Source organism: Hevea brasiliensis, chromosome 4, assembly GCF_030052815.1.
Source record: "Hevea brasiliensis isolate MT/VB/25A 57/8 chromosome 4, ASM3005281v1, whole genome shotgun sequence".
Taxonomy (NCBI): Eukaryota; Viridiplantae; Streptophyta; class Magnoliopsida; order Malpighiales; family Euphorbiaceae; genus Hevea; species Hevea brasiliensis.
The window spans coordinates 15,898,051-15,924,356 of NC_079496.1; the positions used below are offsets into that span (position 1 = coordinate 15,898,051).

General features: G+C 31.9%; 3 protein-coding genes and 1 long non-coding RNA gene across 4 annotated transcripts; 3 read left to right on the forward strand and 1 right to left on the reverse strand.

The window, feature by feature from the left end:
• Positions 1–4,446: 4,446 nt before the first annotated feature.
• Positions 4,447–6,594, reverse strand: LOC131179237 (uncharacterized). The gene is made up of 3 exons (XR_009148204.1): positions 6,014–6,594; positions 5,220–5,276; positions 4,447–4,647 (listed from the first exon to the last, which is right to left on the reverse strand). It is a non-coding gene; the product is annotated as an uncharacterized LOC131179237 (long non-coding RNA).
• Positions 6,595–10,537: 3,943 nt separating this feature from the next.
• LOC131179537 (uncharacterized) lies at positions 10,538–11,063 on the forward strand. Its single transcript, XM_058146415.1, has one exon. It carries the CDS (start codon positions 10,652–10,654, stop codon positions 10,949–10,951), a length of 300 nt encoding a protein of 99 aa, XP_058002398.1. The 5' UTR covers positions 10,538–10,651; the 3' UTR covers positions 10,952–11,063.
• A 4,754-nt stretch (positions 11,064–15,817) lies between these two features.
• On the forward strand, positions 15,818–19,087 carry LOC131179238 (diacylglycerol kinase 5-like). Its single transcript, XM_058145431.1, has 5 exons — positions 15,818–16,056; positions 17,022–17,089; positions 17,928–18,015; positions 18,181–18,297; positions 18,603–19,087. The coding sequence occupies exons 1-5, from the start codon at positions 15,976–15,978 to the stop codon at positions 18,933–18,935; spliced, it is 687 nt and encodes a 228-aa protein (XP_058001414.1). The 5' UTR covers positions 15,818–15,975; the 3' UTR covers positions 18,936–19,087.
• Positions 19,088–21,221: 2,134 nt separating this feature from the next.
• On the forward strand, positions 21,222–21,733 carry LOC110638493 (uncharacterized). Its single transcript, XM_021789075.2, has one exon. It carries the CDS (start codon positions 21,319–21,321, stop codon positions 21,574–21,576), a length of 258 nt encoding a protein of 85 aa, XP_021644767.2. The 5' UTR covers positions 21,222–21,318; the 3' UTR covers positions 21,577–21,733.
• Positions 21,734–26,306: the final 4,573 nt, after the last annotated feature.

The following is a 26,306-nucleotide window of genomic DNA, read 5'->3' on the forward strand; positions in this document are numbered from 1 at the left end:
ATGTCTCATAACTTCAATCAACTTTGGTGCTTACCTCACTTTTATTACGCCCCAATATGTCTCTTGGTGACTTCAGTCATCATTCCTTTGTTTTAATAATCTCTGTTTCCCCAATGACATAACTTATGTTCCTTATTCTATGGTATCCTATGAGTAGCTTTCCTGTAGCTCCTAATCTAGGCATCTTGTTCGAGATCTTCACTCTACTTATGACCTCAGTGGTCAATACCTATAAATCTTCTCCTCCCATGATACTTCAAATTTTTAATCTCTTTTGTGTCATTACTAAGGTACTTAGACCAACCTCTATCGACCTTATGTAACTAGTCAGGTAGAGTCTCCTCCAAGGGCCAAGTGTATCATTTATCAATATTGGAAAGTAAACTGGGTCTCTCCTTCTAGGTAACAAAAGTGTTTATATTCTCTGACAACTCAACTCATGCGACTTATCAATTCTCACTCCTTCTCTGGAATATAAATATCTAGACTTCTTCCTATAGCTTCTTAGTATATGGCCTACTTCTGACACATTAGCACTCAGATCGAGGCTCTACTACTCCTTTAATCTATCATCTCATAATAACTTATTTTAAACATCCCTTAGTGTGTTCCTAGCATACCTATTCCTCCTTATCCTCATCATTATAACTGGCTCTATCGAGCTTTCTTCGTGTCCTTTGCATCTTATCCACTTCCCTTTTCCTATTTTTGGTATTGTTGATATCTTTTCAACCTGCTGTACTTATTCCTTAATTTTAGTCCTATTTCACCCTTACACCTTTTTCCTTCAAGGATGTCCATCCCATCATCAACTTTAACTTTCATTTTATTTCTTAGTTACTAGTTCTATTACTTCGGGAATTCTAACCTTACAATTTACTCCTATCGGCACATTCTTCACCCTTTGTAACACTTATAATTAACCATAGAAAATTCTTTTTGTATCCCCTTTTTCCAACTTAACTATCAGAACATTATCATTCTCTACCAGCCTCAGTAGGAAATTGCTCATCCTGGATGGATAGGAGCCCTTGAAACTATAAGTTCCATCTGAACTAACACGGCTGTGGGAAATGTGTGCCATGCCTTAATTCTAAACAAAATACTTCATGTGTTCATTCTCCTTAATATAATCACATATACTGCCTATAACTTTCCAAACTTCAGCCTCAACTTTTCCCATTAGAAACAATTTCATCTATTGAAACTCATCCATAAATAGTACTTCCTCTAGCTCATAATTTAAAACGATTGCAAACCTTGGTAGCTAACTCCATTTGACTCCTGTCATTACTCTGATCATCCTTTCATACTTAACACTAGGTATGTACTTACTGTCATTCTCATATCAAGAAATTATGTAAGAATTGGTGCCTACCAAACTCTCAAATAACTCGGTCTCCTTGACTCAGTCTCCGTTCCTTATATAACCCTCTTATATTCAACTACGCTCGATTGTCCATATAATAATGTTTAATCTATGTTTCTTGGTCTTTCTCTTCAAATTTCATCATCTCTTACCTATACGATATCATCTGCATGAACACTTTACCGTACCATTGTCCTTCCTGACATAATATTTTATAATTTATTAACTTTACTTATACTCGACCAATGATTCATATCTATCATCGTTTATATTGTGCCCTTAACTTTTGTTGATTCCTGAAAGATTTCTCTCACTAATAAATTCTTTCAACACTAATTCCACCCTTATCTATGGTCATTAATTTGATCCTTGAACTTTCTAGTAATTTATTACCATCCATACTTGTCACTTTTCATTCTACCCCTACTGTTGTTCTGTCGTTATTGCTTCACTGCAAAGTGATTACATGATCACACTAAAAATGTTTGCCTGACATTCATAACGAACCTCTAACTACCTTCTCACTATCTCAAAAGTCTAACCTAAAACTTATGTGTCATTATCTATAATTCTTTCCACTCATCATACCTATTTGATCCCGTAGACTGACTTTTATTCAACTTACTATTTACTAACTTCTTTTTCTCTACCTAATTAGGTAGTCCTCAATATCATCGCATACCGTCTACTTTTTGCTCATTATTATTGTATTCCTCGCCTAATCTTCTTGATACTGTTAACAAGTTAAAAGAATCTTGCCCCATCACTATCCAATTCACTTTAGAAATAGGGAATAAATAAAGTATGATCCAATCATGTAACTCCAAGCTCTATATTTTAGCCCCTATCACAATCTCAACTACATCATGCTATGAGTATCACATTACTAGATTCCACACCTCTATCACTATTCTCACTAATATGGTCCCATTTTGAGTTCTCCATCCTTGTCATTCACCTTGCCAATAATAACAATTAGCTTACCCTATATCTTAACTTTGTTCCTTTTATTATGCGCCCTTCAGATTGTCCTTTCATTTATTTCTTTTGTCTTACCCAAAATAGAACTTAACTATTCTATCCCTGGTTCCATTCTTCTTCCTAACATGACAGCTGTACCTGTTAACTATATCTTTCAGAGTCTCTACCGCGTTATCACATATCTGTGCTACTCAGATTTGGTCCTTTGACCACTCTAGCTAGTACTTCCACTGGCATTTAGATTATATTGCATTTGCAATCAATTGTCCAAACCTTCATCCTGCACTTTCTCTATCCATTGGCCTTTTATAACTTATCTTCGCTAATTTATTTCTCTTAACACTGTTATAATTAGATTATACTATTGTTTTGAACAATATAAAGTTAGAAGGGAACTCAGGAAATTACAGTCATACTTTTATTGTATGATTTCTATTCTTATCCTTTAGCTTACATAATACCCTTACTACCTCGAGAACTGATTCTGCAGCAATTTTATTTATTTGTAAATGTTATTATCATTATTATTATTTTCCATGTTTACTCAATTAGCCAAAACTTAAGATTCCGGGCACCCAAACCCGTCATCCAATTCAAAGGATTTACATCCATTGTGATCTGATTATATATGATTCCTATAATGAAACTTGTATCCTCTGCAGGATACCCGAGCCAACTATTCTCTACCACACTCTACAGTCCTATCTGGGGCACTATTTTGTTGGTCACCATTATTAGTAATAACTTTCGATCCCTTCTGAAAAGATAGGACTATACCCTAACTTGCTGCAACAAAGGTACTACATTTACCACCTTGCCCAAAACCATGTCAAATTAATGTCTCCTTTATCATATCATAGCTCTGTAAATCATCAATTCATAGTTTCGACCTTCTCTAAGTAATAGGGTTGTACTTTATTCCATACTGATACCCACAAGATATACTATTCTCACTAAGCTCTAAGCAAAACGTCTGTCGTACTACAAAAATGATCCAAAATTCCATACTGATGACTAGATGATCTCACTCTATAGGTGTCACCTTTACTTTGCAACTAGTCCGAAGCCTCTGGTCTGATGGCAACTCTTACTGTAACTCTAGCTCATGCTAGGGCAACTGAGTCACTGACTCTAATTATCACCCAACTGTGACCTTTCAATATTCTAACTCTAGACTCTTAACCAGGAGTTCCCAACTTCTCTGCAGATATAGAACTCTATTCTGGTATTACTGTACCAAAACAGAGACTGCCTGCAACATCCCCATCATAAGCACTACAGTTAAGTACGCAGCTCTACACAATAATCTCATGTCGGTACTGTAATCTGCAGCTTACAGAGCAGACATCGAGAACATTGTATAGTTACTACGATACGTCCTGACCAACTAGGTCTCTTAATCTCTTATCTCTCTTGAATCTTCTATTATCATAAACTTACTCTGACTGGGTCATCCACTGATGACTGCCAGCAGTGGTATCCTCATCCTTATCTAGGGCAACTGTACTTTCAAGACTCACCTTTATGTACTCGTGCCTTGCACGAAATGGGCACACCATTTAAACCCATACTGACAAAAATATAACATTTCTTGGAGTACGTATCCTCATGATAGATCTCACATGTCTACTAACTCTATTTCACATTTCTGTGTACTCCACGAAAATCAAGACACTAACTGAGGCACTTTTATATTTCCCGAGGTATAACGCAGAATCTAGAAACAAAGAATTACAGAAAAAGACGAAACAGAATCCTATACTCCGCATGTAACATCCTAACAAGACTCCTTTTACACTCCCAAGTATATTATTTCCCATGAATCTAGAGCCTAAGCTCTGATACCAACTTTGTCACGACCCAACCTATGGGCCGGACCGGCACTAGGACCTGGGCCAGCTTAAAGCCCCCGAGGCCCGTAGTAAGCCTAACTATTCCTCAAATCCATAACCAGACCCATAATTTAGGCCCAATATGCACATAAAATAATTTAAATTAAACTGTTATAATTATATTTCGGGCCAACTTAGCCCAGAAATTATCAGAAACAAAAATTTGGGGAGCCCAGCTCAACCCTGTTACCTCATTCATAACCATTTAAAACTCATAAAATTTTTTCTTTTCATTTATTAATACGCAAACTTGAATTCATACAGTCCCTGACAGACTTAATGCTACTACTAGCACATGCGGAGTCCTAAATTACAAATTTAGAGAATAATAATAATATTAAATAATCGACGTTAAACCTGCGAGAAAGGAAACAGGTCGCTCTGTAAAATAACTCCTCCTGTGGCCTGGAAAAATATTGAACAGGAGTGAGCGTTCGACTCAGAGAGTAAAATATCAATTTTAACCATAATCTCTATAACTATCTAAAACTAATGCACCCTGTAGAGTGAAATGCAACATCAACAACATTTTCACATCATAACATCAAAAAGGTAATTTGGAGCACTCACACACCCTGTAGTATCAATCATAACATATAGGGTGATCCCTATCTGACTCTCTTAAATCCAACTGGTGCCGGCGGAGAACTCAGCTCGGACTTCCACTTAATAACCAAATCGAGGGTCCCAGCGAAGAACTCAAGCCGTGACTACCCCTCGAAGGATCGGGTCCCAGCGAAGAACTCAAGCCGTGACTACCCGTCCTATCCATAGTCCATACCATATCACACGCACGCCAACGCACGCACACTGCTCCAAATTACCGCAACAACATTCATGGCACTTTAACAGTTATCAATGCAACATAAATCGTGCCTAGAGTTTAACTACATAATTATATGCATATAAGTGATGCATGGGCATGCTTGAACATATAATAATATCGAAATTACAATTAAAATTAATATTTTACTCACAGTACACCGTCGACTATTGTGGCTGCTGGATGCAGGAAAATAGTTGATCTCGATCACCTAATAATTAAATTATAAATTTATTAGTACTAAATCAAAATAAAACTCTAAAGAGGCAATAGACAGCCTAATTCATGCCGGAAATCCGTGAGTTTCCTATACAGGGACCTACCCAACCTGCAAAGAGGCTCAAATAACACTTCTAAATTCTCAATTTCCACAATCACATCTCATTAATATCACATGGCCCCTCCTGGGCCCTCCAAATCAGACTATACTCAAAATTTTAAAAATTACGTTTTAGTCCATATAATTGACATTTTTCAAAAATCCACTCAAACAAGCTCTAAAAATTCTAAAATTTTGCCCATGATCCTTAATAATATTATAAGGCTATTGCAAAATGAATTGTAATTTTCTAATTACCCATGAATATTTTATTCAAGAATTTTACTCGATTCCATAAGTTTCCAACAGCTAACATATTCCTAATTCAACCCAATTAAATATTCACATATTTAAACCTCCATCCTCAAGCTTCAACAAATTATATAAAATTTAATTATCTTAATTTCAATTTATCTTATATGCCCACATGCTAAAAATATAACTAAAATCCATCCATATTTCTCAAAAATATTCTACGATCACCCAAAAATTCAACTAACACCATAGAATATCTCCAAATAATTTTACTTTCATCATATATTTTTCTTAGAATTTTTCTCCAATTTTTCCTGTTTAAGAAACACTGTATTTATGCTCCATGGACAGAGAAATAATAAAAATTGTCTTACCCGAAGTTTATCTGTGTCTCAAAAATTCCAAAAATTTATGAGGAAGCCTCTGGAAGTTGAACCATCTCCATAGCTCACCGGGCCACCGCCGGCACCACCGCGCACGGTGGCCGGCCGCCGGTCACCGGCGACATTTGCCGGATCTGATCATACCACCATGTTCATCTCCTCTTCCTCAGTCCATATGTGGTCTCGGATCGTCGATCCAACGGTCGGATCGTCGTAGATCTGACGAAAAAGTTTGAAAAACCCGAAACTTCTCTCCTCCATATCTCACTCATCCGACCTCCATTTGCTTCAAAAGTGGTGTCAAAAGAAAGCTCTCGAAACAAGCTTTCCAACGCCACCGGAATCGCCTCGATCGGACGTCGGACGAAGCCGGAATCGCGTCGGAAAGCCGCTGCCCACTGTGCGCGCGTTTTCTCTCTCCTCTTCCTCTCTTGCCGCCGTTTCTGGTGGTCCTGGACGTCGCCGGAGGGTCGCCGGCCGGTGGGGAGCTGCTTGGGACGTCGCCGGCCGGTCACCGGAGAAAGGAAGAAGAAGAAGAGAGGGAAGGAAAGGGAGAGAAGAGAAAATGGGGGGGGGGGGGGCTTCCTACTCCCATTTTTGGTTTTGATTTTTTTTTTTTTTTTTTTTTTTAAAAAGAAAAGCTGGCTGTGACAGTGGGAAACCCACTGCCACACGCCAAAAATCCCATCAGCATAATTTTTTTTTTTTTTTTTTTTCAGAGTTGTTACATTTTCTAAATTATTTTTTGCCTTTATTTTAAATTTTTAATTCTATTTATACAAAAACAACGTACGTCAGCTCTTATGCTCTTGTCTATATCTAATATCCCAATGATTCCCTCATGTGTATCATACATGCTACAAGATAATTTTTTTTGGATAAATACACTTTAGTATCATATTGTTTGCGTGCTTTTTTAATAAGAGTCTAAGGGATTTTTTTTTAACACGTAAGGATTATGTTATAACGTCGTTAGCATTTAAAGCCGAAATTATTAAATGGCATTAATATATGCTAACGTGATAAGTCTTCTTGTACTCTTAAATTGGCGTAACAAGTAAACCCTATCTATTTTATTGTATGTATAGTCTGCTCTCATTTTTTCTAACTTGATACTAAATTAATGATATAATTATACAGTCAAATAGGTGGGATATATTTAAAAGTATAAGGAGACTTGTCACGTTCAGTATATATTGATAACTTTTAATAATTATATTCTTAAGTGTCATCACAATAACACATGCTCTTAAATAAAATAGAATAAAATAAATCGTAGACTCCTATTAATAAAATATGTAAGCTACATGATATTAAAGTATACTTATCCCTAATTTTTTTTATCTAGATCTAATTCATTATAAATTTAAGACACAAAATATATGGTAGGATTCACTTATTAAATATATAAATTTCTTATATTTTTATCTTAAATTCATAATAAACTAATTTACGCAAGAATTCCCAATGCATCCATGTATATATATACACTGTGTCCACATCCGGAAGCATAGAGCTAAAAACAAATTAAGCATAAGGTTTTGGCACATAAATAATTGGAGCCAGTTCCTAGACTATGGGTGATATTTCATATGCTATTTAATTAACCTTATACAAGAATTCCAGAAGTCCTACGCCTCTATAAAGAGGGAATTAAGAACCGTGGAACCTCTGTGCCTTTACACCATATATATTTCCTTTGGGCTGCCAGAAAAGCCATCACAGGCATAGCTTGGTGGTAGCTAGTTGCACAGTAGAAGAAAGAAATATGAGCGTAACAAGAGGAGCTTGGATTGTGGCAGCTAGTATTGGCACAGTAGAGGTAATGAAAGACCAAGGAATTTGCAGATGGAATTATGTTATGAGATCTCTACAACAACGTGCCAGGAACAATATAAGATCCTTGGCTCAGCCCAGGATTTTCTACTCTTCTTCTTATATTCTTCTTTGTCATCCAACACGACTTATAAGATGGGAGATACTAAGAAGAAATTTGAGAAAATTATGCATTTGGGCTGTTGGGGTCCCAATACAGGAAGGTTTTCTCATCTGAGGAAAGAAGGAAAAATAAAATTAAAAAAAAAAATAAAGTGTTATATAATAATAGTGTTTATTTTCTATGAAAAATGAATTTTTATTGGGTATATTGTAATATACTTAATTAATTTTCCATGCATGGAAAATATGATTTGTTTTTTTATATAATTATGTAAAAAGTAAGATGGTCATGTGGCATGCATTCATCACTAAAAAAAATATTTTCTAAATTTAAAAATACGAGACTTACAATTTTGAGAATAAAAGTATACATGTATCGAAAATATCTTATAATTTGCTCCAAAAACAGAACTATCAATAAGAAAATTTGACTTTTTGTTTTTAAAATTTAATTGGAGGAAATTTGTAATTTGTATGTATGGAGCTAGTAGGACACTTCCATTCTTGGAAGGAAATATTTGTGGCTTTGGATTAATCGTAATTGAATATAGATAATAACGAAGTAAGGTTACCAATTTAGGGTGGCCAAATATTTATAATTTTTTTTATTCAAAAAATATGTGTAAATAATTTATTTCACAAATTTAGGACGGCTATGGTACATCTTAGCCCCCTAACCCTATCAGCAAATATGTAATGATGAAATCAACCCAAAATTTTTTTTTAAGATTATATCATAATTATATTTATGTGGATTAATGTTGCTCCTTAACTAGATTAATGTTGCCCTTATCTTAGCCTAAATTTTTCTTTTTTAATATATAAATTCAATTGTTTTTCATAATCTTAACTTGACCTATAGTATTATTTAAGTTCATAATTAAATAAAAATTTCAACCCATCAAAATAAATAAGCAATTAAAATAACAAATCATAATTACTAATATACTTATAATCTATTCTTATAAACTTAATTAAAAGTTTAAGATCTCAAAACTCAAGTTAAATTTTTAAAATTGACAATTTCATTTATAAGGGGTTTTATTAAGCTTTGATATTTAGTATAGATGAATGGAGATTTTAATGAAAACTTTAATAAATTTTAATCACTTTTATTTTATTTTTATAATTATATGAATGTGTAAATTGTGATTTCATAAAAGTTATTATTTATATAATTATGTGTATGTTTCAATTGTCAGCTAATAAAATTTTAAGTTAATAAAAGCTAAGAAGTTAACTTTTGTGAACAAAAATAAAATTACTAATATATATTTTATGAAAATAGTTTCTCAAAATTTAGAAATTATTATTTTAATTTTAATTTTAATAAAAAGTAATTACTCATTTTTAAGAAGAGTCAAAAAATTAAAATTTAACATTAAATTTTAATTTCACTGTGAATATAAAATGTATGAGATTCATATATATATAGTTTAACAAAAATGATGGAAGATGATGTTGATGTCGCATAAGTTCAATATGGCAATGTAATGTAGTGCATCTCATTATTCATTTCAAGTGAATTCTCATTCAATAATTTGAATTAATTCATCAATTTGTTTATTGCTTATTTTACTAACTCTTAATTCACCTGTATTAAAGATAATATTAAAGATAATATTTCATTATTTTTTCAAAAAATATATTGATAATTGTACCGTTAATATAATCAAAATTGGAACAAAACTAAAAGATGATTGTGCATTCATAGTTAAAAATACTAGTTAATCATGATGCATATAAATTACTATTAATCTAAAATTATATTAATTAATGATTTTATTAGGGCAAAAGCATATGCTTCTCATTTGTCAATCAATTATCTCTTTCAAAGGGAACTAAGAGATAGTAATAGGTAGACAACTAATATTTTAAATACTTAAATTTATTTTAAACTCTACCAAAATTTATCTTAAAATATTTAAATCTGATTATTATTATTTGATTAATACTTAATTCATTTATTTTTATATATTTTAATTAATAATCTTTAGAAAAATATATTTTTTATTTATAATTTATATTTTAAAATTTAATAATTCAATAAAAATAGTTAAATTTTATTTATTTAAAATAATATATAAAGTTATATAAATATTATCATAAAAAATATATTTTATATTTAATTAATTATTTATGTAAATAAATTCAAATAATATAAAATTTAAACTCAATTTAAATTTAATATAAATATTATTTTTAAAATTTAAATTTAATTATATATTATCTGAATCTAATTTTATAAAATTTATCAAATCAGATGCCTAAAAGACACTTACCGGTTGTCATCTTAAGGAAGCCTAGCAAAAAAAATGAAGTATTCATAGCCAAGGCAAGGACAGTAATGTACAGCATTTAAATTGATAACTAAAATTATTTGGGCCATTTGTTTTATTGAAATGTCTGTGGTTTAGGAAAACACACTTTTCACGTTGATTAAATAATTTATTCCCATTGTGTCCCTCGTTGGGACAATATAATAGCATCACATCCTTGAAAAAACAAAAAAAGAAGTAAGAGCTTCGAGAAAACCAAGTGTGGCATTTGTTATGAAGAACCCATTGATTGATTCTTTTCCCCCTTAAGCTGCCACTGGTTTTTGACTCTCTATCCCACCATATAGAGATCCACCGACCCCTTTCTCTACCTCAACCCATCTACACTTCTACGCGCAAGTATACAGAAACTATGACACCTACAAGGAAAGCTTGGGTTGTGGCTGCCGCTATTGGTGCTGTGGAAGCACTCAAAGATCAAGGTATTTGCAGGTGGAATTACACTGTAAGGTCTATACAACAAAATGCCAAGAACAATATTAGGTCGTTTGCCCAAGCCAAGATGCCTTCTTCTTCTTCTGGTTCTGGGTCTTCATCAACAACAGCAGCAAATGGGAGTAGGAATGCTAAAAGTAGGTTGAAGAGAAGGGAGACTTCTTTGGAGAAAGCAATGACTTTGAGCTGCTGGGGGCCCAGCACTGCAAGATTTTAGTGGCCATATTCAAATTGAATTTATGGTATCCGTTAATTGATTTTCTAGTAACGATTATCAATTTTGATCAGGTCATCATGCATAATGAAAGAAATTATATATCCTAGTGGGATTCTGTGTGTTAATCAACGAAGCAGAGAATATGTTTCTTGATTTCTGGTTTGTCACAAATATGTTGTATGTTAGATAGTAAAGAGAAAGAATTATCATATTGTTAAAATACAAAAAATAAAAGAAATAAAAAGATATATAGATATATAATGGTATTTGGCATGTATGTGTGCGAAATAAAATAATTAATTATTTTATTTTTATTTTTATAAATAAATTACAAATGGATATATTTGTTAATAAATAGATATATTTGTTAATAAACAGACATATTTATTACACACGAACAGTTACAACTGTTGGGAGATGTGTCTTTTAATAAATGAATATAGTCACATCTATTAGAAAATATGTCAATTTAAAACAAACAGTCATGTTTGTTGAAAATAGATAAATGTGTCTGTTTAGAAAATACGACATGACTTTTCATTATCTATAAATATGGATGAACCTTTCAATTCAGATATATATTACTTCTATTTTTTCTTCTTCTTCTTCTTCTTCTCTTCTAGTCTATTTAAATTTGGTTTGTATAAAAAGTTTCTAAGGGAAATCTCCAAGAGTTATTGTATGCAGATTTCAGGTTTTGTTGTATCATCTAGGTATATTGCTATAACCTTGCAGCAATTTAGTAAAATTAATTAATACCTTAAATATGGTGATTCATCCTACTTCAAAGCTTATTCTACACCCACTGCCTTAACAATTTAGGGTATTAAATGCAATGGAGTCCAAGGATGTTTTCGTGATAAATCAAGAGTTCGTGAAATTGGATCGTTTTGATGAGACAAACTATGTTCGCTGAAATGACAAGATGCCATTCTTATTTACTGCATTGAAAATTTCTTATATACTTAATCCAAGTCTGCCTACCATTTCGCCACCAACACCAGAAGATTCTGAACAAGTGAAAGTAAAATAGGAAAAATGTGAAGAAGATGAATTGTTGTGCATATGTCATATTTTTAACAACTTTTCATATATGCTATAAAATCTATTTACTTCTATCAAGTCTCCAATGGAAATCTAGAAATCACTAGAGTTTAAATACAACTCAGAAAAATAAGGTATGGATAAAATCTCATCATGAAATATTTTGAATTCCAAATCGTTGATAATATGTTTGTTATGGATCAAGTCCATGAGTTACTTGTCCTTATTTCAAAACTTAAAGATTTGAAAGTGATAGTTCCTGAATCATTGCAAGTACGAGGAATGATAGCAAAACTTCTTGCTAGTTAGAATGATTATAGGAAGAAAAACTTCTTCCTAGTTAGAATGATTATAGGAAGAAATTATTGTATACCACAGAAGATTTTTCTCTTGAACAGATTCAGAAATACTTGCACATTAAAGAAGAAACAAGAAATCGACATAAGAAAATTGTATCTGAATCTACCACAAAAGTTAAATTTATGCAAGAAGGTCAAAATTTTCAAAAGAAAAATTTTGGAAATAAAAGAAATTTTTCTGAAGTAGCAGACAATAGTACTAGTTATGGCAGCAATAGCAAATCAAAGAAAGGAAAAACTTGTTAAATTGTGGCAAGAAAGGGCATTACAAACATGAATGCAAATTTCTAAAGAAACATTAAAAAAAAAAAATACGAATAATAGTGCTCAAAATTCCAATAAAGCAAATATAGTTGAACAAACTACTGAACTGATTGCAATGATATCAGATTTGCATATTGGAATTGTCACGACCTGATTCCACTGGCCAGACCGACACTATGACCTAGGCTGGCATAAAGCCCACGAGGCCCGTAGTAAGCCTCACTATTCTTAAACCCATAACCAAAATCAAAATTAAGGCCCAATAGGCAAATAAAATAAAATAAAATCTTATAAATTTACTTGGACCAACCTAAACTGATAACTAAAAAAAAAAAAAAAAAACTAGGGGAGATACCCATCATGCACAAATCAATTAATCTCCATTAGTTAATATAATACATAATACATTGATATCACATCGGAGTTCTAATAGTTAACTAAACAGATAAAAAAATAAAAACTATAAAAAAAAATATTAACTAAGAGGCACCACAACCTGCGAATAAAAATGTAGGTTAGACCCGAAAATAAACTTGCTCCTCTTGCAATCTAAGGAAAAATATATGAACAGAAATGAGCATTCAACTCAATGAGTATAAATATTTATTATAATTATAATTTCTATAGCTATCTAAGACTGATGCATTTCTAAGTATGAAATGTACATCGAGCACTTATATCAAGCAAATCATCTAATTTTCACACAAGAATATACTTTGGAGCTGCTCACATACCAAGTGTATTACATCAGTACATAAATAGGGGAGCTGATCCCCTATATAACTCTTTCAATCCAAATCCTGCCTGTGAGCTCAACTCAACCCAGACTTTCATTTAAAACCAAGTGTGGGAACCAGCGAGTTCAACTCAAAGCCGTGCCTAACCCCGACTTTCCATATTCATAAGGACTAGGTTCCAACAAAACTAGCTCAAGCCGCATCTACTCGTCCAATCCATATCCATATATATACCATATATGAATAATAAATCTTGTAATAGCCCAATCCTTCTCTAGTCAGTATTGTTCGCTTTGGCCCGTGGGCCTCACGGATTTGTCCCTTGAGAGGTTTTATTCCCAAAAGCGTGCTAACCAGATCAGGAAGGCTCCCACATATATGGCCCAAATCTTTCCTTCCTGTTTTGGATGTGGGACACGAAGTCCACTCCAGTGTGTAGCTGGTTGAACGAGCACGTCCCAACCCTATCCCTGGGTCGTGACAAGCCCACTAGCTTTCGCCTGGTTCGTCCTCGCATCACACACCGTACTAGAGGGAACTAGGCTTTGATACCAAATTGTAATAGCCTAATCCTTCTCCAGTCAGTATTGTCAGCTTTGGCCCGTGGGCCTCACGGATTTGTCCCTTGGGAGGTTTCATTCCCAAAAGCGCACTAACCAGATCAGGAAGGCTCCCACATATATGGCCCAAATCTTTCGTTCCTGTTTCGGATGTGGGATACGAAGTCCACTCCAGTGCGTAGCTGGTTGAATGAGCACGTCCCAACCCCATCCCTAGGTAGTGACACATCTAGCCCCAAATTATCCTCAGGGCAACAATCACAAATAAATAATAATTAATTAAATATGCAATAACCAAAATACCCCTAATATATATACTATTTATGTGTATAATTAAATATTTTATGAAATGCATGAGCATGCCAGATATATAATTAATATTAAAATTACAAAAATAATCAATATCTAACTCACAGACTGGTCAACCCAATTGCAGTGAGTCTGACTGGAGAGAAGAAAGGCAAATTGACATCGATCACCTATACAGATACACTGACCTCTATCAATTTATTGACAGAATTAACTAATTAATTTAATTAAAGAAGCAAGAATAATTCCTAAGGTTTTGATATGTATACTAAACTCAACTAAGTCTTTATCCAAAAAATTTGGAGTCGGCTATATGGATTCGCTTTCTCCACTCTAAACGATTTTGGGTTAAATCCTCAGAAATATGTAATGTTTCTAGGTCATGTTGTACTAATCCCATCCAAGTCAATTTAGGTATACCCCTTTTTTTCTTTCTATCCTCTAACCTAATGTGCTCTACTTGTCTAACTGGAGCCTCTGTATGTTTACGATTCACATGACCAAACCGCCTCAATCTCCCTTCTCTCAACTTATCCTCAATTGGCACCACTCCTACCTTTTCTCTAATACTCTCATTACGGACTTTATCTAGTCTAGTATAGCCACTCATTCACCTTAATATTCTCATCTTTGCAACTCTTATCTTAAACGCATACGACTCCTTCAGTGCCCAACACTCACTACCATAAAACATAGCCAGTCGTATGGTCATGCAGAAAATTTTCTTTTCAACTTATTGGGAATCTTGCGATCACATAAAACTCCCGTTGCACGTCTCCACTTCAACCATCCGGCTTTAATCCTATGACTAACATTCTTCTCACATCCCCCATCTACTTGAAGGACTGAGCCGAGATATTTAAAGTGATTACTTTGGGACAGTACCACTCCATCCAAACTAACTCCTTCCCTATCACCAGTTTGGCCTTCACTGAACTTGCAATGCATGTATTCTGTCTTCGTTCTACTTAACTTAAAGCCCTTTGACTCTAGAGTACTTCTCCAAAACTCTTCTATTGACTCCTTCTCGCGTCTTATCTATCAGAACAATATCATCTGCAAACATCATGCACCAAGGAATACTCTCTTGTATATGTTTCGTCAATTCATCTAAAACTAATGTAAAAAGGTAAGAGCTTATAGCTGATCATTGGTGTAATCCAATTGAGATTGGAAAATCTCTTGTGTCCCCTTCCACTGTGCGCACAATAGTAGTTGCTCCTTCATACATATTTTTCAACACTTGTATGTATCTAATAGATACCCTCTTTTGTTCTAACACACTCCAGAAGACATCTCTTGGAACACTATTATAGATGTATACCATAATTTATGAATTGCTAAGGATGTAGGGCAGCTTTGGACAGCACTACCTTTGTTAGATTTATGGTGGTAAGGCTTGAAATTACTAATTAGGAATTTTGAAATTCGCTAGAGGCTGGTTATTATAGTTTTCATGAGTAAAATAAAGAAGAAAGGCAAAGAAAGAACTAAGAATATTTAGCTAGGTAGCTCTCTCATGGACAACAAAGAGTTAATTAAGTTTTTGTATTTATAAATCAAAGTTTTTTCACAGTTATATGTATGACTTATGGTGCTGAAAAAGAAAACGGAGAAATCAATATTATTTTCCAACACTAGCATTCTTCAGCAACAGGCAAAGGTTGACATTGATTCTTGCTTGTAGAAACTGGTATTGTTTTATTCTTCTTGCCAACTTTCTTGAGTGATATGTTATATATTGTATAGGAATGGATGCTCAAGTATCATATGCCTTTCACTCTGAGAGGAAGCTACATCCAGAGAAATTTAAAAACCAATTAGTAAACCAGGTATCATACCAAATGTTTAATATTATGCATTTTTGGTAGGCAAGATTAGAACTTGACATGATCTTTCCCTTTTTTTATCTTTGTTTTAGTTCTTTTTGCTGGTTCTGTTTGAAAATTGGTTTAGACATATTTAATGAAGCTAAATGTTAATGATGACTTGAAGGATCCTCTTGCTAATTTTATTCAAGCCTCCACCCACATGCAAAAATAACATAGTAGTACTCTTAACTCTTAAGCAGTTCACATTGAGCTAACACGACTATCCTTAATTCTCTTTCTTTTTGAGTAATCATTAAGAAGTATGATGGATGCTAAAGTAGCAATCATTGTAAAGAACACAGGATTGTAGTAATTGTTGTGATGTCACAACAAATTTTTTGAGATGGATTGTTGTCAGATACCTCATGATGGACAAGTGGAGTTGGAGGAGATGGGGCAGTTAACTGGATTTTTAAAACTTGGTAGAATCAATAATCATTTTCGGAGGAGTTACTATCTAGAGGAGTGTTTGGAGGGGGAGGGAGGGTGTGTTTCTATAAATTTCCAATCTTTGGATTCATTTTATTTCGTCTTAGTTATACAATCGAGTCCTTTAGAAGTTGGTTTGGGAAATGAGAGGGGGAAAAACTATTGCCACAGTAAACTAGTTAAACTTTTCATACTAAATATGTACATTTGTTGGTCCATCTTCAAAAAGTGACAATGAATGCAACATTTATTTGCATGCAATAACCAACATTTCATGGCATAATTAGCACATGTAAATATTAGTCATGGTCCTTCCCTACCTATCTCTTGGATCCATTATCAATTTTATTTTGCATAAATCTACTAATCTCAATTTTTTTTTACACTGTATGTGTATCTGATAATTTTCCTTGATTAAATCCCTGTCCAAATCATATTACTTATTGCTGGTTTTTTACTTTATTATTATTATTTTTTGTCTTTTCTTTTGGGATTAGAGTACTTATTTAAAGCTTGGATGTACTCAAGGATGGTTTTCTGCCTCTCTTCTTCATTCTTTTTCACGGTGAGTCTCTTGTTATTGTTGAAAGATTCTTCGACAAGCATATTCACTTGTCTTTTTCCACTCTGTCTACTGTAGTTAATCGTATAGTTTCTAGGAAGCAGCTCTTGCTAATCCCAAAATTAGATGGATTTTTAATCTGGTGGTTTAGTATATACAATGCCGAACTTAGCTGAATCCCAAATAAATGGGATCAGACATATGACTTGTCCCATTCCACTTTATCCAAGCTATAAGTTGGTAAATGTTATCAGTTGAAAGAATTGGGTGCTTAGTTTTAAATTTTTGTTCATTTTTCCCAGTGTTCTTATTTACTGGCTTTGTGTTGGCTTGTCTATGTCTTTGAGAATGACTTGATATCTATGCAGGAACATAGCACAGCTTACAAGGGTTAAAGTCATGAAAAGCAAAGGCCAATGGGAGGACCTTAACATCCTAGCAGGTGACATGTGTTGGTCTTTATGCAGTGCACTGTCTTTTCACCCGTCACCCTCTTCAGTTAGTAGTATTAATTGTGCAATTGAATGCTTTGATAAAGGAACTACACAGTTCTTATGCAACTTAATCAATTTCTGTGGTAGATAGGGAACAAGAACACTATTTATGTACTTTTGGAGAATTAAATGGGACATAACATTTTGGGAATGAGATGCTAAAAATGCACATTATCAAAATAATTGTCAACTATTGCCTTTTAAGTCGCTGGCTGAGCATAGTAATGGTTCATTCAGAGGTTTGATACTTTTCAATAACTTCAAATTTGAATTTGATTTCTTGTGTTAACTGCATTTTTCCATGATCAGTTGCATCATTTCTCTGATACTTTGTCTTTAATATACAGCATCAGGTCCATTGTTTGCCTCAACTTGCCCAGTTTTTCTGGTGGACTCAATCCTTGGGGAAAGCCCAATGGGAAGAAATTGCGTGATGTTAGCTCTCTCTCTCTCTCTCTCTCTCTCTCTCTCTCTACACATATTTATAACACAAATTTTGTGTGTGCATACACTTAATAAGATTGTTGTCTCCCATTCCCAATCAGATCACTTTTTAACAATACATTTTTCTGAATGACTAGATAAATCTTTCTTTTACAGCGGGACTTCACCCCTCCCTACGTAGATGATGGCCTTATTGAAGTTGTTGGTTTTAGGAATGCCTGGCATGGGCTTTTACTGCTTGCTCCAAGTGGACATGGGACTCGTCTTGCACAGGTATGAAATGAAAATTTTTTTTGCAGTTTTATAGTTTTTAAACACCCGCAGCTTAACCCTTTTTTTCCTTGTCCTTTTGAGTCAGAGATTTTTTGGCTTAACTGGGTCCTAGGTGAAGGGAGTTTAGAATTTCTGTAGTACAAACATATCACAAATCTGTCCTGAACCAATTAGAGTTAAAATAAATCTGAAATTCTGAAACGCATATGTGCTGATGAGAAATTTTACTCATCATTTTAACAGCAACACTCTCTCATATCACATTTATGACAAGCTGACTTTTTTGCTCACTCTATTACATGTAGGCAAGTAGAATTCGTTTTGAGTTCTGTAAGGGTGCAGCTGACCACACATTCATGAGAATTGATGGAGAACCTTGGAAACAACCACTCCCAGCTGATGATGATACAGTTGTTGTGGAAATTTCTTATCATAACCAAGTGACAATGCTGGCCACCACATCATGCCGATCCAGAAGTATACATGATCCAGCTTCACCTATCAATGGTCATGATGATGAAGAGGACAATACTGATGAAGAAGATGAATCTGCTGAAGATTGGGAAGAACGAAGGAAGTTTGGAGCGGCTGACACTTTCAAATTTCCAGATGATTTTGATATATCTCAACTTAGTTGAGCTCTAAACATATTATCCTGTAGCGTATTGCTTTGGCTATGGTTGGTTATGTCTACTGTGGCCAGCAGAACTAATATCCATTTCCAATGTACAGCCCCGTATCCACCTCATTATTATGGTTTCAGTAAAAAATTTTGAGCAATTTTGCTGCAGATTTTGTACCAGAACTCAATTACCCTGCATGAGTGCATGGACTGTATGTTGAATTGATGCTTAAAGGACTGCATGAATAAGGTGAAGGCTAATAATTTGGATGCAAGTCCAAGCACAATAATTGAATAGCTGCCAATATGAGTTGCTAAGAAGTAAGAACTGCATTAAGTGGCCAGAAAGTAATGGCCAATCTTGGTGTATGGGAAATGAAGATGTCAAGTGATGTGTCAGTCGGCTGTATTAATACCATTTGATATTAATAACGAGAGAAACAAGCCATCTGAACTGAACTCATTTTGGAAAGTATGGAGATGAATCGGCTGTGTTACGGAGTAAGAGTTTATTACACCAAACTCAAGGCAACTAAACTTCTACAGGAGGCTATTTCTGTGGGTTGCATCCTGGCATGAAAGGGGAAAAAAAATCTCACTTTCAACCTGTTTGGTTAAATTTAGAAACTCAATTTTAGGACATCCAAGCCCACGTTTTGGAAAAGCAGCATGTTTCATGCAAATGACATTTTCAAGGATGACCAAGCAGCAGATTTTAGTTTCTTGTGTACAAAAATATCCTTCACCATTTCACATAATTTCATTTAAACCAATATATAAGACACTTCTTTTCATTTCCACGTCAATAAATTATTTTTTTAGAAATTCAATATAATATTAATTTTTAATAATTATATTATAAATATTTGTGAAAAATTTATTGGTGTTTATTAATATTTCACCGATTTAAAACTTTTAAATTTAAATACATTTTATTATGTAAATTGAATATAATTATTAAAAATCTAATAGGAATAAAATAAATGATTATTAGTTAGTAAGATCAAATAATATGTTTACCCAACAATAATTTTTTTATTTTATTACCAATAGATAAATTATTTTTTAGAATAGTAATTTTGTGATTAATACCTTTCAAAGTAGTAAAATTCAACAATAATGTTAAATAGGCTCTAAATTTTTAATTTGTAATAAATACATAAATTAAAAATAGACTTAGCGAAAAATAAGGCTTTGTTTGAATTGAAAATGTGGACAAAAGAAGAAAAAAAAATTAGGAAAATAAAATGGGATAATTATTTTTTTTAAAGATGAGAAAATAAAATAAAAAAGGAACGGAGAATAAATTATATATTTTTTTAAAATTATTTTCTCCCTCATTTAAGGAAAAAATGAACAAAAAATAGAGAAAATTGTATCAAAAGAAAAAGAATAATATATATATATATATATATATATATATATTTTTTTTTTTTTTTTTTTTTTTGAAAAAGTATACAAAATTCTTATGACATGATTTAACATATAACGGATTATATTTTATTTTTTTGTCAATTTAATATTGTGTGTTGTATGTAAAAAAATAGAGAAAATTGTATCCAAAGAAAAAGAATAAAATATATATATATATATATATATATATATATATATATATATATATTTTTTTTTTTTTTTTTTTTTTGAAAAAGTATACAAAATTCTTATGACAAGATTTAACATATAAGGGATTATATTTTATTTTTTTGTCAATTTGATATTGTGTGTTGAATTTGCTTAACAAACGTAGTATAAATTATAATTTTCTATTGAATAACACTAACATGGTAGATGTATTAGACATGATACTAATAAGAAATAATCGCTTTTTTATAAGAAAAGAGAAAAAAAAAAGACTTTCTTTTATCATTTTCTTTTCAATTTAAAAAAAATAAATACATAAACAGAGAAAAGTATATCCAAATAAAAAGAATATATATAAATATATATATTTTCCTTCCTTTCTTATCATGTATGCAGAGTGTAAGAAACCCATTTTCTTTTTATATGACAAGGTGCTCAAACTTTAGAATAAGAACAAACAACAATTTGCAAATCCTACCCCACCATTCATCACCATTATTTTATCTCTTTGTTTATTTGTAGTTCACTAATGTCTCTCTCTCTCTCTCTCTCAGCTGTCCCCATTCAATGATAGTGGAAGCTTGTTTTAGAAATACCACTGCTTAAAACTATTGGCTTGCCTAAACTATTGGTGAAACCATCACAGCTTATTAATTTATTTCACTACCTTTTCCATATATATATATTGTATGAGAACTCCTCCCATATGCCACACCAGAACCACAAGGCAAGATATCAGTCTTTTTTCCTAGCTACTAAACATTTCACATCAAACCAGTTTCAGTTCTCTGTTCCAGTCCATAGTTTACAAGATAAAAATGAGTTCTACAAGCAGAGCTTGGATGGTAGCAGCAAGTATAGGAGTAGTAGAGTCACTGAAAGATCAAGGATTGTGCAGATGGAACTATGCACTGAGGTCACTTCAACAACATGCCAAGAACAATATCAGATCATATTCTCAGCAGCCTAAAAAATTGCTTTCTGCTGCTTCAAAGAAGCTGAGAGATGAGAAGTTGAAACAATCTGAGGAGTCTCTCAGAACAGTTATGTATTTGAGCTGTTGGGGTCCTAATTGAACCCTCACACTTGTTAATGTAGTGCCAGTTTTGCATTGAATGTATATATAACTGCCTTTCATTATTTATATGTGTGTTCCTTCAGCCCTTTTATGTCTGCAATTTCAGTCTTGGATTGTTTGAGGATTCATGAAATTTCAAACATTTTTTTCTTAAATTGCATTATAAGCTAACCAGTCTATCACTGGTTTTGAATTTTTTTTTTCCTCCCTACATGTGGTGGAAAGATCAAGATAAACTACAGGTGCAACCTCTAATTTGTGCATCCTATTGTTCTTTCCATGCTAATAAATTATTATTTACTTTACTGAATGAACTGTTCAGGAACCATAAATATTTTAATTAATTCTATCTATTAAGGATAAACTTCATTTTAGTCAAATTTTCTTTAACCAAATTCCATCAGAATTCTAACAGAATTCTACATAAGTAGCTTAAATTCCCAAAATCAAATATGTCATCCTCTTTAATTAATATTGCCCGCTATTCATTATCATATTAGCTCTAATTTGAGCATCAAAGAATAAAAAAAATATCTCGATAAATCTCAAATTCATTTATTCTCTGCTTCACAGGTCCATAATCATCGATAATTTTGATCGACTGCAACACTTTATAACATATGATATGAAATTAAGCTTACAAAGTGGTCACAAGTTGCTCAACTTACCAGGTAATTTAAGCCAAGAATTAAGGGACCCTCCAAATAAATTAAGCAAATTAAATTAATTTTAGTTATTTAATATTTTGGATTTAGTTTTGAGTTAATCAAGTCAACATATAATAGATTAATTTCAAATCAAAATTCTACCAGTTATCAGGTTATTTCTTAAATCATTTAAATTTATATCATTTCGAATTAAATATAAATTTAAATAGATCTAAATTAAATTGCCAAGTCAAAATAAATTTACCATTTCTAATTAATAAAACCTTACTTAACTGCCTGAGAAATTTGAAGGGGGGAGGAATTATTTTTTAAAATAATATTTCTATGTAATTCTTGCATAATCTTTGTTAAAACCTTTAATTTTTATATTCTGAGACCTAAATTAATAATTCTATTTGATATTAAACATTTTTGTATATATTATCAAATTTGCATTCACATTTCAAAATTTTCATCTAAATGCAATTTAAAGAAATAAAAGGGAAATCTTAAAACTTAAACCCTAATAAAATAAAACCAAACAAAGATTCGTAGTAGTTTAATCCAATGCTTAGACCATCCAAAGTATGTTTTCTAAATTATTTTTTGCCTTTATTTTAAATTTTTAGTTCTATTTATACAAAAACAACGTACGTCAGCTCTTATGCTCTTGTCTATATCTAATATCCCAATGATTTCCTCATGTGTATCATACATGCTACAAGATAATTTTTTTTGGATAAATACACTTTAGTATCATATTGTTTGCGTGCTTTTTTAATAAGAGTCTAAGGGATTTTTTTTTAACACGTAAGGATTATGTTATAACGTCGTTAGCATTTAAAGCCGAAATTGTTAAATGGCATTAATATATGCTAACGTGATAAGTCTTTTTGTACTCTTAAATTGGCGTAACAAGTAAACCCTATCTATTTTATTGTATGTATAGTCTACTCTCATTTTTTCTAACTTGATACTAAATTAATGATATAATTATACAGTCAAATAAGTGGGATATATTTAAAAGTATAAAGAGACTTGTCACGTCAGTATATATTGATACCTTTTAATAATTATATTCTTAAATGCTAACATCACAATAACACATGCCCTTAAATAAAATAGAATAAAATAAATCGTAGACTCCTATTAATAAAATATGTAAGCTACATGATATTAAAGTATACTTATCCTTAATTTTTTTTATCTAAATCTAATTCATTATAAATTTAAGACACAAAATATATGATAGGATTCACTTATTAAATATATAAATTTCTTATATTTTTATCTTAAATTCATAATAAACTAATTTAGGCAAGAATTCCCAATGCATCCATGTATATATATACACTGTGTCCACATCCGGAAGCATAGAGCTAAAAACAAATTAAGCATAAGGTTTTGGCACATAAATAATTGGAGCCAGTTCCTAAACTATGGGTGATATTTCATATGCTATTTAATTAACCTTATACAAGAATTCCAGAAGTCCTACGCCTCTATAAAGAGGGAATTAAGGACCGTGGAACCTCTGTGCCTTTACACCATATATATTTCCTTTGGGCTGCCAGAAAAGCCATCACAGGCATAGCCTGGTGGTAGCTAGTTGCACAGTAGAAGAAAGAAATATGAGCGTAACAAGAGGAGCTTGGATTGTGGCAGCTAGTATTGGCACAGTAGAGGTAATGAAAGACCAAGGAATTTGCAGATGGAATTATGTTATGAGATCTCTACAACAACGTGCCAGGAACAATATAAGATCCTTGGCTCAGCCCAGGATTTTCTACTCTTCTTCTTATTCTTCTTTGTCATCCAACACGACTTATAAGATGGGAGATACTAAGAAGAAATTTGTGAAAATTATGCATTTGGGCTGTTGGGGTCCCAATACAGGAAGGTTTTCTCATCTGAGGAAAGAAGGAAAAATAAAATTAAAAAAAAAATAAAGTGTTATATAATAATAGTGTTTATTTTCTATGAAAAATGAATTTTTATTGGGTATATTGTAATATACTTAATTAATTTTCCATGAACAAATCATATTTTCCATGCATGGAAAATATGATTTGTTTTTTTATATAATTATGTAAAAAATTAAAAATAATATGTAAAAAGTAAGATGGTCATGTGGCATGCATTCATCACTAAAAAAAATAATTATTTTCTAAATTTAAAAATACGAGACTTACAATTTTGAGAATAAAAGTATACATGTATCGAAAATATCTTATAATTTGCTCCAAAAACAGAACTATGAATAAGAAAATTTGACTTTTTGTTTTTAAAATTTAATTGGAGGAAATTTATAATTTGTATGTATGGAGCTAGTAGGACTCTTCCATTCTTGGAAGGAAATATTTGTGGCTTTGGATTAATCGTACTTGAATATAGATAATAACAAAGAAGTAAGGTTACCAATTTAGGGTGGCCAAATATTTATAATTTTTTTTATTCAAAAAATATGTGTAAATAATTTATTTCACAAATTTAGGACGGCTATGGTACATCTAGACCCCTAACCCTATCAGCAAATATGTAATGATGAAATCAACCCAAAAAAATTTTTTAAGATTATATCATTATTATATTTATGTGGATTAATGTTGCTCCTTAACTAGATTAATGTTGCCCTTATCTTAGCCTAAATTTTTCTTTTTTTAATATATAAATTCAATTGTTTTTCATAATCTTAACTTGACCTATACTATTATTTAAGTTCATAATTAAATAAAAATTTCAACCCATCAAAATAAATAATCAATTAAAATAACAAATCATAGTTGCTAATATACTTATAATATATTCTTATAAACTTAATTAAAAGTTTAAGATCTCAAAACTCAAGTTAAATTTTTAAAATTGACAATTTCATTTATAAGGGGTTTTATTAAGCTTTGATATTTAGTATAGATGAATGGAGATTTTAATGAAAACTTTAATAACTTTTAATCACTTTTATTTTATTTTTATAATTATATGAATGTGTAAATTGTGATTTCATAAAAGTTATTATTTATATAATTATGTGTATGTTTCAATTGTCAGCTAATAAAATTTTAAGTTAATAAAAGCTAAGAAGTTAACTTTTGTAAACAAAAATAAAATTACTAATATATATTTTATGAAAATAGTTTCTCAAAATTTAGAAATTATTATTTTAATTTTAATTTTAATAAAAAGTGATTACTCATTTTTAAGAAGAGTCAAAAAATTAAAATTTAAGATCCCCTATTAACATTAATTTTTAATTTCACTGTGAATATAAATATATGAGATTCATATATATAGTTTAACAAAAATGATGGAAGATGATGTTGATGACGCATAAGTTCAATATGGTAATGTAATGTAGTGCATCTCATTATTCATTTCATGTGAATTCCCATTCAATAATTTGAATTAATTCATCAATTTGTTAAAAGTACATATAATGATTATATTCTAAAATTTCTTATTTTACTAACTCTTAATTCACCTGTATTAAAGATAATATTTCATTATTTTTTCAAAAAATATATTGATAATTATATTGTTAATATAATTATACTGTTAATATAATCTGTTAGAATTATGACTCAAAATTTTAATGGGATTTGGAGAGACATTTTTCTAATTTGAGTAGGAGAAATATTCCTTAATAGGATAGAAAAATATTTCTTATATAAAGTAAAACTCTTATTTTAGTGTTATTCCTAAATTGAGTGAGACTCCTAATCAGATTAGGATTGAGGGAATTAACACTATAAATAGAAAAATAGTGGAAAGGGTTATTTGGCTTTCAGCTCATGGAGTGAGGCTGTCGCCCATTGTAGAGAGGGGACTTGCCAATTGATGCAAATTTGGCTCTGCCCATTGATGAGGGGCTTTTACCCATTACAGTAGAGAGAAGCTTCGGCCTAAGGTGGAGAAAGGACATAGAATTCAAAAGGGAGGGATTCTTGTCCATTGGTGAGAGGGTTTTTGCCTATATAGTTAAAGATACTCTTTGTGGTGTAATATTGTAATAGTAAATATATTGGGTTATGTCTAGAGGAGACTGAGAGGGACTAACTAATATATTTACTATAAGCAGTTTGAT

Bases quoted from the DNA above. Each gene is read 5' to 3' on its own strand.
- LOC110638493 (XM_021789075.2), top strand. From the start codon at position 21,319: ATGAGTTCTACAAGCAGAGCTTGGATGGTAGCAGCAAGTATAGGAGTA.
- LOC131179238 (XM_058145431.1), top strand. From the start codon at position 15,976: ATGGATGCTCAAGTATCATATGCCTTTCACTCTGAGAGGAAGCTACAT. The intron at 17,090-17,927 runs GTGAGTCTCTTG...TTTAATATACAG, and splicing joins CTTCTTCATTCTTTTTCACG to CATCAGGTCCATTGTTTGCC. The intron at 18,298-18,602 runs GTATGAAATGAA...TATTACATGTAG, and splicing joins ATGGGACTCGTCTTGCACAG to GCAAGTAGAATTCGTTTTGA.
- LOC131179537 (XM_058146415.1), top strand. From the start codon at position 10,652: ATGACACCTACAAGGAAAGCTTGGGTTGTGGCTGCCGCTATTGGTGCT.